At 36.8% G+C, this 13,753-nt stretch overlaps 2 protein-coding genes across 2 annotated transcripts; both read left to right on the top strand.

Annotated features, from left to right (window-relative positions):
• The first annotated feature begins 4,296 nt into the window (after nt 1–4,296).
• On the top strand, nt 4,297–10,024 carry LOC113357521 (cullin-1-like). The gene is made up of 20 exons (XM_026600946.1): nt 4,297–4,456; nt 4,827–4,994; nt 5,106–5,205; nt 5,549–5,734; nt 5,923–5,970; nt 6,058–6,261; nt 6,360–6,437; nt 6,523–6,612; nt 6,721–6,801; nt 6,921–6,983; nt 7,509–7,541; nt 7,627–7,713; nt 7,797–7,946; nt 8,034–8,089; nt 8,186–8,306; nt 8,402–8,563; nt 8,699–8,842; nt 8,930–9,148; nt 9,246–9,413; nt 9,524–10,024. Exons 2-20 carry the CDS (start codon nt 4,864–4,866, stop codon nt 9,623–9,625), a joined length of 2,223 nt encoding a protein of 740 aa, XP_026456731.1. The 5' UTR covers nt 4,297–4,456; nt 4,827–4,863; the 3' UTR covers nt 9,626–10,024.
• Nucleotides 10,025–10,702: 678 nt separating this feature from the next.
• LOC113360036 (pentatricopeptide repeat-containing protein At4g15720-like) lies at nt 10,703–12,914 on the top strand. The gene has a single exon (XM_026603588.1). The coding sequence runs from the start codon at nt 10,703–10,705 to the stop codon at nt 12,521–12,523; it is 1,821 nt and encodes a 606-aa protein (XP_026459373.1). The 3' UTR covers nt 12,524–12,914.
• The last annotated feature ends 839 nt before the right edge of the window (nt 12,915–13,753 follow it).

The following is a 13,753-nucleotide window of genomic DNA, read 5'->3' as shown; positions in this document are numbered from 1 at the left end:
TTCCTTGTCCTTCTTGTCGATGACCCATGCTTTCTTCTGCTCCTCTGCTACGAATTCAGTTCCCATCAACCTAGTTCTCTCATGTCAAAACCCTAACAGTGGGTAGGGTTAATGAAATGGGTGAAATAGGATGATGGGTTTTGTTTTCGGGTGATGGAGATGGTGGTGTTGTCGGGTGTTTGTGGTGGTGGTGGAACTCGAGGTCTGGTGGTGGCAGTGGAGTTGCAGGCGATGGGGAAGAGAGAAACTGGTTTTGGGAAGATGAGAAGGAAGAGATCGATGGGATTAGGATTAGGGGTTGTTTGGTTGGGAATAGGGTATGTGTTGCTATGGTGTGAGGCGGAGACCTCAAGAGTTGATGTACGGCGATGAAAATCCGTTGGACGATCCCATATAGATTGAATCGAACGGCTACGATAAAGAGGGTTTTCACGATTGTTGGATTATGAGATACAACAAAACTGACGGCTTCAGATGGAGTTAGGTATTATAGTGTTTGACAGGATCTTCGGAGTTTGATGCACAATGATGAGGCGACCGTCGGATGATGAGATGGATCCAATCTGACGGCTCTCGTGGAAATGGGTATGTATAATGGAAATGGATTTGGGTAAGGGTTTTGGGCCTTGGGTATACCAAGCCCATATCTTCTTTAAGAACAATTCTTCCTCTTCAATCCCACTTCTAATTGATCCGGCTCTTGCAAACATCAATCTTCGCTTCCTCCTATCGAGAGTCTTTGCCGTTCCTTTGCTCTTTTCGCTCCGTGAGATAACCAGGATTTATTTAGTACCTAAAAATGCAAAATTAATTAAGAAAATTATTTATTCTTGAAAACAATGAAAATACAGAATATGGGATAAAATGTAGAATTAATGCGCAAAAGATGAGTTAAATGCCAACAAAAAGGGATAAATATATACAATATTTGGCACTCATCAGTGACATACACAGTCTAAGGGTATTATTCGCATAATATAAACTTTAGGGAATAAGTTACTAATTTAACAAATTAGGGGAAAAATACGATACTACTTTTTTTAGGGGTAAACTCAAAAGAGTTCTTGTTTTATACCCAACGGACAAAAAGTGGAGAAAAAGAACAACATAAAAAGACTAAGAAACCACAAGGGTCAGCGGTATATTTATAGAAGATAAGATTAAAGATGTTATCCACCAATCTTGGACATTATGGTGGATATTAATATTTGTGAAGTATTGAGCTATTAAGTTAGCTCATCTCTAGATGAAATTGAATTCCACAATTGAAGGAGTTAGATTGATGATCTGGATCGGCTCAATTATACTCAATATTCTCCATTAAATAATTGGTTTTCTACCATTTAGAATGTTGGGAACAATTTTCCAATATTCTTATACAATGACTCGATTGTAATTAACCTTCTTTAGCTGCCAATTAAAGAGCAAGTAAGAACCCATTTGCTTCAGCCACCAGTGAGTTATTTTGCTCAACAATAGAGGAGCCACCACTTAATATAGTGCCATTAGAATCTACAGTTATCATCATGTGCACATGCAGAATTATAGTCTTTTTGACAACATCATACACATTTAATTTGACGTAGTTTTACGAGGTGGTGTCCACTGAGTTTTCTGGTCTGAGTTGTCATATGCGGGAACAACAATAGTTGCAGGTAAGTATTGATCATCCACCACCTCATTGTACATATTAAACTAAAATAACTCATTGTATAATATTATTAATATATGGTTTACGATTCTCAATCGCAAGAAAAATCCCGACATTCCAAATATCCCAAAAGATAATGCACCCAAGTAAAAGTAATAGTCGTCATCTTTTCATATAATCTAGTCTGCAATAATGTGCTTAACCTTGCGACTGTGGGGTCATCCAATCTCATATTCAAAAAAAGATGCAAATAAAACTGCTTGTGCTAATGAGCATTATAAGGGCACGCGTAATCCATTTCGGTACTCTCGTTAATGGAACCTACATTGCTTTGGTACCCCTTCAATGAAATTTCCAATCTTGTTTAAGATCTCAACTCTATCATGAATGATACTCCAAAGAAATATGTGAATATTATGAGCTATGTTTTTATTGTTCCACCATAATTTTCATGGAAAAAAGCTATCTTTAGATACTAATTAAAGACTCACCTGCATTATTGTTCACAAGTTTATGGTACGATTGAGCATGGGGAGTGTGACACCAAATGAGTTTGTCTTCGATTGAATCTTTGTGAATTTGGATCTTCAAATTTTTCTTAGCAGTAAACTGATCAAAAGTATTGTTGATGAGAGTCGTGTTCCATCTCCCTTCTCTAGGAATAATAAGCTCAAAAACTTTTTGAATAACACAAGAGGTGCTGAGGTCTAGCAGTGGTTTAAACAGCTGAAATATTGGAATCCAAGGATCATACCAAGTGTTAATCTTTTTACCATCCCTAACAAACCAAACACCGACAAGTTTTAGAGAGGTATCTGTTATCAAAAATGACACTCAATTGATTAGAGCAATATTTTGAAACCATGATATGTCGGCCTCCAATTATTATACTTCTATACAAAACTATCATTAGTGCTAGTATCATTATTTATACAAAGTGCATACAATTGATTAATCATGCTAATCACACTCTGACTATTTGGATTCAGATTCTAGAACACTTTAATGCACCCATCTTTTTATACGAACCAAGCAAAATTGTTAATCTCTAGATAGAAAACTCGGGTAACGTGTTAGCAATATGATGAGAATTGTTGCTCATAGTAAAAACTAATACCTTGATTATAAATTTGGCTTGTATTAATATTAACACTTCGCCAGATGGTTCTAACATAAGATAATTTAGAAACAAATGATCTACCGTTTCATCATCAATGTAACACATATTACAATGCATTTTTTTCACCCATTCTTATACGTTGACAATTTATTTCTCTACTTGGAAGAATGTTCTTAGATATATTCTAGCAAAAATCTTCACTTTGAGAGAGAGTCTAAATTTTTAGTGGTATTAGGTGCGCGATAAAAGTGGTACCGGCCATCGCATTACGCGGTGAAGATAAGATATATGCCAACATTAAATTAAATACGTTAAATTCGATGTCAGTCAAATGAACTAAATAGTTTCATTTTTATTTATTATTTATTTTTTGGAAAAAAAATTGGGTAATGATTAGCTACATCTAGAAAAGTTTGTTATAAAATTAGTAAATTCGATGTCAGTCAAATGCACTAAATAGTTTCATTTTTATTTATTTTTATTTTTTTGAAAAAAAGATTGGGTAATGATTAGCTAGAATTGCTAGAAAAGTTTGTTACAAAATTAGTAGTCAATCTAACGTGGAGGTGAGATGATTCCTGCTCCAGGCATTTGATCTATTCGCTTCGAGAGATTGCCTAATGCAATTAGGAGGCTTTCCTTCCAAGTTCAGGCTATAAAGAAAATGTGTTAGCCTTTTTTGCAAGAGGTATTAGCTACTTCCAAAACCTATATTTTTTTTTGCAACAAGCAATTTGTTTTTTTGTTGTTCCTTTTGTTTTGCCTCATCCAAAGTTGGTCTGCTCTACGGAGAAATAAAGATAGACTTTCCATACATAACATCTGTAAAATTCCTATATACCCTTTTTTGACGAAGTTCTTCATCTTTTTCTTTTTAGTATCGCTGCTTGTAGAAGTCATAAAGTTTATACTTCTTTTGGACTACCTGTTGTGGTTAGTCATTCTCATGCTTGCCAAAAGTACTTTCAGCGAACCAACAAGGATTAGCCTAGTTGGTTATGAGTCTGACTCTCACATTTGAGGTCAACGAATCGAGTCACCGTTTTAGAATTTGGAGATCTCATGAAAACTCCTCTTATACAAATTATAGGGTTCGGCAGGATCTGCCCAGGAGAATAGGCTCGGCGCTGCTAGGGAGCAGGTCCGGGCCTGTACCATGTATAAAGAAAAATACCTGGTTGACCACTTGAGTTTCAAGCGTTATGACACTGGTTTTACCACGCAAGGTGCTATTAATCCGTGTCTTAATTATTAGAGCATGACGATCGAAGGGACACACCAACGGCCCCTGAGATTGCGTCTCAACAATTATGAAGGTGTAAACAAAGTGTAGTTATCTCTCTGGAGTCAGGACTGAACGTGGCACCCAAGTAAAGTTTGTTAGTATGTATAGCAGATCATCAAAACCTTGATGATACCCAAATATCTCGTTCCTTGTTGCTTATTTAAAAGAAAAAAAATAGTATGTATAGCAGATCGTTAAAACCTTGATGGTACCCAAATATCTCGTTCCTTATTGCTTATTTAAAAGAAAAAAAAAAAGTAACGAAGACTGAGGGAGAAAAAAGGAAAGAGTCCTCCCAAGCAGGACTCAGAAACTCAAAAAAATTCTCCTCGTCTTCTTATGCGCGATTAGGGCAAGGTTCAGTGATTAGGGTTCGTTCTCCGTCTTTCATTTCATCAGAGTAAGATCACGTTCTTCTCCATAATCTCTTAAGTCTGCTCTTGTTCTATTAGTCTATTTCTTTTTCATCTTTATCAGCGATGATTTCTTTTTTTTTTCTTAGGGTTTAAGTTTTTTACTCGTTCTTTCGCTGCGGTTTAGTTTAGGTTGTTCTTCGTCAGCGATGAGTTCTTGATTTATTTTTTTGCTTTTTATCATGTTTTTAGGGTTTAGTGTTGAGAAATTTTAAGAGTTTAGTTTGTTGTTGGGTATTGATAATGTAGGGTTTGGGTTTGTGGAGAGGTTCTTTCATTTGTTTTCTTGAATGTTATTATTAGGGTTTATTGGGGGAATAGTTGGTTTTAACTGTGATTTGGATGATTTTTGTGCAGGGATTTGAGTTTGAGTAGAGAATTATTAGGGTAAAAGATGGATCGTCCAGTGATTTCGCTGGACCATGGATGGGGACTTATGCAGACTGGGATTACAAAGCTTATTAAGATTTTGGAAGGTCTTCCGGAACCACAATTCAACTCAGATAGTTACATGATGCTGTATACGTATCCTTGAAGAGATTTGCTATGCTTTTCTTGTTCTTGTAGTTTATGTGATTGCAATGATGTTTTTAAGAGCCTATGCATGGATTGTTTTTTCTTAACTTTTGAATACAGAACATGTTACAATATGTGTACACAGAAACCTCCTCATGACTATTCTCAGCAGCTTTATGAAAAGTACAAAGAAGCATTCGAGAACTACATAAATGAAACGGTAGGATAGAGTTGCTGCCCTACTCGTTGACTTAAGATTATTGTCTTTCTAGTTCTCTGTATTACATGCATATATAATGGATTGGTTCCTTTTTTATTTTCATTATTTGTGCAACAATTAAAATCATCTTTTAACAGAACATACTTGAGAGATGTTGTGCTTCTTCATGCATTGACATGAATTCATCTTTTAACATGAATTCATCTTTTAACATGAATTGACCGAGTTAAACACAGCAGTTTGATATGTTTCTGCTTACTATGGTTTACCAAACTCATCTGTCTTTTGTCCTGTTGCTTATATCTAAGCCCTGTTTTGACTTTCCAACTGTCCGTTGTCACAGGTGTTGCCATCTTTGAGAGAGAAGCATGACGAGTTTTTGTTGAGAGAACTCGAGAAGAGGTGGATAAATCATAAGATTATGGTCAGGTGGCTTTCACGATTTTTCTTTTACTTGGATCGTTACTTCATTGCTCGAAGATCACTTGCACCACTTAATGATGTTGGACTTCTTTGCTTCCGTAAACTGGTACGTATTAAGAGTTCAGCTGTAGAGATAAGTACTTGGTGTTTTTTCTTTTGAACATTGGACGCTTTCAGGCATGCGAAAAGAGTTCCAAATGATTGCCTAGTTTCTTTTTAATCTGTGGAGCACTGTATACGTTCCTTTACATTTACGATGGATCTTTGTTTTTGAGGGTTTTATTTCAATTTCAGGTGTACGAGGAGATCAACGTTCGTGCTAGAGAATCTGTTATCTCGCTGGTATGTTAAGGCAGCGAAGCAAACTTCTAAGTTCAAACGGTATTCCTTTCTTTCTTTGATCTAAATGTAACCAATATTTTGCAACAGATTAATCAAGAGCGTGAAGGAGAGCAAATTGACCGAGCTTTGCTCAAGAATGTTCTAGCTATTTTTGTCGATATTGGGATGGGAAATATGGAATGTTATGTGAATGACTTTGAAACAGAGTTGCTATCTGATACAGCCGGTTATTATACCCGAAAGGCTTCTAACTGGATTCAAGAAGATTCTTGTCCAGAATACATGATAAAGGTACTTCTAGGCTCCGATATTGGGCTGATCTTCACACACTAGTGCTTACTATTTTGTAAGAAATGCGGTTAACATTTTTTTTTTTTGGCAATGCTTAGGCTGAAGAATGTTTGAAGAGAGAAAAGGATAGGGTTGCTCACTATCTGCACTCTAGCACGGAGGAGAAGTTAATTGAGGTTTAGCAGTTTTGCTTTGGTCTTTTTTGTTGGAGGAGGGAACTCCCCGTTTGGGCTTTGTTAATTGATTTTATTTTCCTTGCAGCAAGTACAAGAGCAACTGCTGAGTAAGGTTTCCCAACAACTTCTTGAAAAGGAGCACTCCGGGTGTTATGCGCTGCTAAGAGAGGACAAGGTGATTGATGATCACATTTCCCTTCATCAATTCTTTCCCTCTCTGGAGATTCTATCTTTTTCCGAGTGTCCTAATCTTTAATCCTGTGGATTGTTTTCTTTTTGCTAGACTGAGGATCTTACAAGGATGTATAATCTCTTTTCTAAAATCCCTAAAGGCTTGGACCCTGTTTCCCTTATGTTTAAACAGGTTAGCTTATTCTCTCTACTAGTCAGTTTTACGAAGCTGTAAGTATTTGATCCATTAATGAAGCGATGGCTGTTTATCAGCATGTAGGTCTTACATTTTTTTATAATTTTTTGATGCAGCATGTTACTTCTGAGGGTATAGCAGTGGTCAATCAGGCAGAAGAGGCAGCAAATAGCAGAAAGGTTTATCTTTTTTTTACTTGGTTTTGCATTTTAGTTATACTAATCGAATAATATGTATGTATATGCTGTGCTAGTTTTGAGATATTGTCCTCTTTTTCTGCTTAATAGATTATAGGTCACCTCAAATTTGGTTTGGCTGTTGCACGTTATGTTTAACAGGTCTATTTGGTTGAACATCTTTTTCCTTCTAATTTGATTTAGATGCATCTTGTTCCCAAACATGTGGACAGTGGTGTTGTGGATTCAAGCCGTCTTTTAACCGGAATACGTATACTTGCTTAGATTGAATTCTTTAAGTTTTTTATGTGACTATTCCTGCTTGAATTGGCATTTATCCTGAAAATTGTAAGTTAAGTTTCTATTGCTGAACCTTTATTCATCGTGATGTGTTCTGCTTGTATTTCTAGTATGTTTAATTAATATAGTCCACCAGCTGGGTTAAAGAAAGTTGTTTGTAGCTTTTCTATTTTTGTTAGTTTGCTTTTGATGTGACTGCTGCTTAATGTATCTGACATTTTCTTACAGGAGAATCGAAATGTATCGGGCTCGCAAGAGCAGGTAAAATTCCTTGGAGCTTGGCTCGTGAAGACTGAAAAATCAATTTTATAGGAAGTATAGAATGTAACTCGCTCTTTGTTTGCAGATGTTTATCAGGAAAGTAATTGACCTCCATGAAAAATACATGCTCTATGTGACAACCTGCTTTGCTGGCCACACTCTTTTCCACAAGGTCTGTACTGAATAATAGTTTCTTACTGGTTGAGTATTTCTGATCTCATGTTCCTCTATTCAACTGTTCTTTTTGGTATTCAGGCACTCAAAGAGGCATTTGAAGTATTTTGCAACAAGGTTATTGCTGGCAGCTCAAGTGCAGAGCTGTTGTCTAATTTCAGCGATAATATCCTTAAGAAGGGTGGTAGCGAAAAACTGGATGATGATGTCATTGAGGATACACTTGACAAGGTAGACTTTTTATTTGTTCACTAAATCTAGACCATGTTGACAAGGTAGACTCATTGAGGTATTTCTAACTCTTGTATATTTTTCTAGGTTGTAAAAGTACTTGCTTACATTAGCGACAAAGATCTTTTTGCCGAGTTCTATAGGTAATGAGTGTTTTCACTGATATGTTTATCTCCCTTGGAGGTTGTTTATATGTATCATTAAACTTGAGTTGCTTCGTTGTTGTTTTTGTTTGGCAGGAAAAAGCTTGCTCGTCGTCTTTTGTTCGGAACGAGCGCTAATGATGATCATGAAAGGAGTATCTTGTCGAAACTGAAGCAGCAATGTGGTGGTCAGTTTACCTCAAAAATGGAGGGCATGGTCAGTTGCCTAATCATCATTCTAAATTGTATTGTATTTACTAGCGTATGTACTAGAAGGGGAAGTTCTAATCGGTATTTACATGGTTCTTACAGGTGACGGATTTGCAGCTAGCAAAGGATAACCAATCCGAATTTGAGGAGTTCCAGAAAAGTAATGCTCATGCTCATCCTGGGATTGACTTGACAGTTACTGTCCTTACCACAGGATTCTGGCCATCATACAAATCATTAGATTTAAACTTGCCTGCGGAGATGGTAAGCATATATGTACTGTATTAAATTGTGAAATAATAGGAGAAATAAATCTATCAAAGAAAATGTATATATTATATCTGTTTCTGATCGCGGTCATAGCTTTTTTTATTTGAACTCTGCCCATTTTATTTTCAGGTCAAGTGTGTGGAAGTTTTTAAGGAGTTCTATCAGACAAAGACTAAACACAGGAAACTTACATGGCAATACTCACTGGGAACTTGTAACGTTGTTGGGAAATTTCAAAAGAAACCTATTGAACTTGTTGTGACCACTTATCAGGTAACTTTGATTTCAAGATGCACCTGATGTGTCTAGTTGAAATATGAATTAAAAGTCTAAGTGTTTATTTATTTTTTCATGTTTCAGGCTTCTCTGTTGTTGTTATTCAATTCGTCAGATAAGTTAACTTACTCAGAAATCTTGTCACAACTGAATTTGTCGGATGATGATGTTGTAAGGCTGCTTCATTCCCTTTCATGTGCAAAATACAAGATCCTCGCAAAGGAACCTAACACGAAAACAATCTCTCAGAAGGACAGTTTTATGTTTAATGCCGAATTTACTGATAAAATGAGGAGGATCAAGGTTTGGGGGCTCACGTAGCACATGTTATCTGTTTGTAATCTTCTTGTCTTCTTTCCTTCATTGCTGACTGAATCTTGACCTTCTGAAACTACCATAGGTCCCTTTGCCCCCTGTGGATGAAAAGAAGAAAGTGATTGAAGATGTTGACAAGGACAGACGATATGCTATTGATGCTTCAATTGTTAGGATTATGAAGAGTCGTAAAGTGATGCCTTATCATCAACTGTTGTCAGAATGCGTTGATCAGCTAAACAGAATGTTCAAGGTATGATCTTCCCTTTTTGTCCAAGTCACTTCTCTTTTTGTCTTTATAGCTTGTCCTCTCTTCTCTCCCTTTCTGTCTATTTTGTTGATACTATTAAATTTTGTGATCAGCCGGATTTTAAGATCATAAAGAAGAGGGTTGAAGATTTGATTACCCGGGATTATCTGGAGAGGGACAAAGACAATCCCAATACCTTTAGATACCTTGCTTAATTCTCAGCAATTTAAAGGTGCAGCTTACAGTACTTCGATTCCTGTTCTGGTAGATTCAGAAGAACTGCTGCTGATGGCTGTTTCCCAGAGTTGCAAATCCTTTTTGTTTTTGATAGTTTGAGTCCTTGGCCAGTGGGATTATGTTTATGACGGTTGGAAAATCTAGGCTTTTTATCGGAGAAAGAGGTATTGTGCTTTTGATGTCTCCGGAATACGGATCCATGCTGCTGGTTGACATTTCGCCCCTGCAAATAGGATACATTTGCTGCTTTTAATTTTTTTAGTTCTTATGCACATTCTGCTGCTATCACTCGTGTAAAGAATTTTATTTTGCTACAAACGAATCACTTCTCTCTTTTCTATTATAATAGAAGAAAATTATATTGGCGTCTTCTTTCACCTGATTTCTCTCAACGTACTCCCCGGCCATCTGCTTGTTAATGGTATTACTTCAGAAGTTATCTGCCAGTGGAGAATGTTGCATGTATTTTTAAAACAGATGCTGATACTAATTGCTGACACTGATTTTCTTGGATATAATCCTTGGATCAAACTTTTATGGTGCTTGGTAGTGATTTATGGGATTAGCCGTGGGAGAAAAATTTATTTTCTTCTTTTCTTATCGTAAAACTGATCAGCCGTGGGTCTTTTATGGGATTAGAATATGGAAGAAGATTCCATAATGGCTCTGAAGAGGGAAACGGTATCCACTGGTACACAATTTTTTGGTATCTATGCTTGGTGTAGGCAGATTGATGATAATGGCAAGCAGCTTACGCGTGATATAGTCACTTGTGTACCTGTTGATTGCTTCGCACACGGCTGACTATCGGAATTCGGAAAAATCTCTTCGGAACCATCTGTACAGCACTACAGTGTCATCTTCGCTTAATTTCCAAGACTTGAGCTTGTGTTCTGGTTGGCTGCTAAACTGTCTATTGAGAATCTATTGAGAAAATACACCATGAACAAACCCCATTGGTAAAAATAGAAAAGTACGCGCCAATTTCGCACGGATTTTTAGAAGCCAAAAAATTTACCACTGACTAGAAGCCTAGAGTTTCGTTAAGTTCTGAGATGTCCGCTTTGGTAAAGAAAAATCAGTCATCAGCCAAAAAGACGTGTGAGATACACATTTCCCGTCTGGTTTCGAACTTCCATACAAAAGTTCAAATTATTCAACAACTACAAAACACAAAAAACCTCGGTTCGGTTACGTCAAGCCATTCAATAGTTTTAAAATCAGGGTTTTCAAATGATACTTTCATCAGTAATCATCTCATAAATTCTTATATAAGACTTGATGAAACCAAACATGCTCATCGAGTGTTCAATGAAATGTCTGATCGGAATGTGGTTACTTGGACTTCTCTCATGTCTGGTTACATCAACATTGGCCAACCTAAATCCACTCTTCAACTCTTCCAACAAATGCCCAGAAACTATATTTTCCCTAATCCTTTCACATTTGCTACTGCAATTAACGCTTGTTCTTATCTTTCTGATGTTGAAACCGGCAGAAGAACTCATTCCCTCATTGTGATCTCTGGTTTTCATTCTAATCTTGTAGTTTGTACTTCACTTATCAATATGTATGGGAAGTCTAATTATGTTGATGAATCTCGTCGAGTTTTTGATTCAATGGAAAACAAAAATGTTGTATCTTGGACATCTATGGTATCGGTGTACACACAAAATGCACTAGGTGAAGATGCACTTTCCCTTTTCAGAGAGTTCATCAACTCGAGGTCATATGAACCAAATCAGTTCTTGCTATCAAGTGTGATTAACGCTTGTGCAAGTTTGGCTAAATTAGTGACTGGAAAAGTAACGCATTGCTGCGTAATTCGCCATGGGTATGATACGAATGAAGTGGTTGGAAGTTCTCTAATTGATATGTACACAAAGTGTGGATTGTTTGATTATTCAGATAAGATATTCAAACGGATTCGTAATCCGGGTTTGATTCCGTATACTTCGATGATTGTAGGAGCTGCAAAATACGGACTCGGGAGATTTTCTCTTCATCTCTTTGAAGAAATGCTCAAAAAGGGAATAATACCTAATGGTGTCACCTTTCTAGGAGTTTTACATGCTTGTAGTCATTCTGGACTTGTCGATACCGGCTTAGAATATTTGAACTCGATGCATGAAAAACATAGGATTTACCCTGATTCAAAGCACTACATTTGTGCAGTAGATATGCTAGGCCGGACAGGTAGGCTTGATGAAGCTTGTCAATTAGCTAAATTTGTTCCACCAGACGCCGAGGACATAGAAATCCTTTGGGGATCTCTGTTATCCTCTAGTAGAACTTATGGTAGATTAGATATTGCTACTGAAGCTGGTGAGAGGTTAATTGAAATAAATCAACGTCTGGCTACTGCATATGTAACAATGTCGAACACTTCAGCATCAGTTGGGGACTGGGAGAACGCTTATAGATTAAGATCTGAGATGAATAAGAGCGGAATAAACAAGGAACCAGGGCGCAGTTGGGTTGAACTGAGGGATAAAGTTTACGTGTTCTACGCAGGAAATGTGAAGTCTTGCGCAAGAGGAGACGAGGTCGTGAGTTTACTGAAGGAACTGGAAGTAAGAATTAAGGAGAGAGGATACGTTAGAGGGAGAAAAGGGTTGGTTTTTGTTGATGTTGAAGATGAAGTTGAGGAAATGATTGTGGGCCTTCACAGTGAAAAGTTGGCTTTGGGGTTTGGTTTGATAAGTATTCCAAAAGGTGCGACTATCAGAGTGATCAAGAATTTAAGAATGTGTCTCGATTGCCACGAGTTCTTCAAGGTGGTAAGTGAGATTGTCGAGAGGGATTTCATTGTAAGAGATGTTAACAGATTTCATCATTTTAGAGATGGGTCATGTACTTGCAATGACTTTTGGTGATTTGTTTCATGCTATCTATTACAAAGAAGCCAACTTCGCCACACTTTCGCACATTGAGCTTGCCCAAAGCTGCAAATTGTGTAAAAAAAAGGGCTGGAGGATAATAGACGATGAGAGTGGTGGAATTGTAACAGAAAATTAACACAGGCAGCCGCCAGCAGAGAGACATAGTCGTGTCTGTCACAGTCACACTCAGAGAAAGTAATATGTTTTTCTAAGGTTTGGCTGGTAGCTGCTCACAAAAGCAACAGACATAGACATACCAGCAGTAACTGACTTCGTTGAGCAGTTGTTGTGTTGTCTTTGTAGCCAGCAAGCGTGATGTTTGCCGTCTCCTTTCTTTCAAAAGAATTAGGAAAGAAACCTAATTGAGGGACAATTTGGGGATCAAAAAAACCAGAAAAGGTGATGAAATAACAGTCTTCAAAACCCATTATCCTACTATTTTGATTTTTTGTTAATGCCTTCGATTAATTTTTTATTCTTTTAAAACCCTGTTAAAAAAACGCTGATTTATTTTCCTCATAATCTTGAGCATATGAGGAAACATATGCTCAAGATTAGGACTAACATATGCTTAACTCACATAACAATATTGTTGTCTCTAATCGCGTAAAGTACGTAAAAAGTTTTGATTCTATTTCAGTTTTTACTGCTGAGATATCATAAGAAAATTAGGAGCGATCAATCACAACTGATTTTATAAAATGTGTTGCTGTTAGGGTTGTCAATGGAAGAATATCCGTCGGATATCTGGATATCCGATATCCGACAGGTTAAGAACTATCGGATATTCGATATCCGAGAATATCCTATAGGATATCAAAATCAGATATCGATATCCGATAGGTTAAGCTATCGGATAACGGATATTTATCCGATAATATCCGTTAGTAACAAAAAATTCTGTAAAGGTGAAATTATTCTCATACTGTCATACATAAAACTTGGAAACAGTACTCATAAGATGGCATCTGAATTGTCTTCATCTGAATGTAAGTCTCTTACTCACACACATACATGAAAAGAAGCACAATCAAATGCTAAAGAAAGTAAAAACTTAACAGATATTCAAACAGGGTCTCTCTTGTCTTCATTCGTCTTCGGTTTCCAAAATTTCCATATCTGTATTATAACAATTAACAAGTCAACATTCAGATAGAATAAGATACACAACAATTGTCTAAGTAGTAATAATAGGAACTATGCACTGAGTTTAAGAAGAAAAAA

Source organism: Papaver somniferum, chromosome 3 (genome assembly GCF_003573695.1).
Source record: "Papaver somniferum cultivar HN1 chromosome 3, ASM357369v1, whole genome shotgun sequence".
NCBI classification, from domain to species: Eukaryota; Viridiplantae; Streptophyta; class Magnoliopsida; order Ranunculales; family Papaveraceae; genus Papaver; species Papaver somniferum.
Note: the sequence above shows the minus strand (reverse complement) of the source record. Positions and strands in the feature narration are given on the sequence as shown.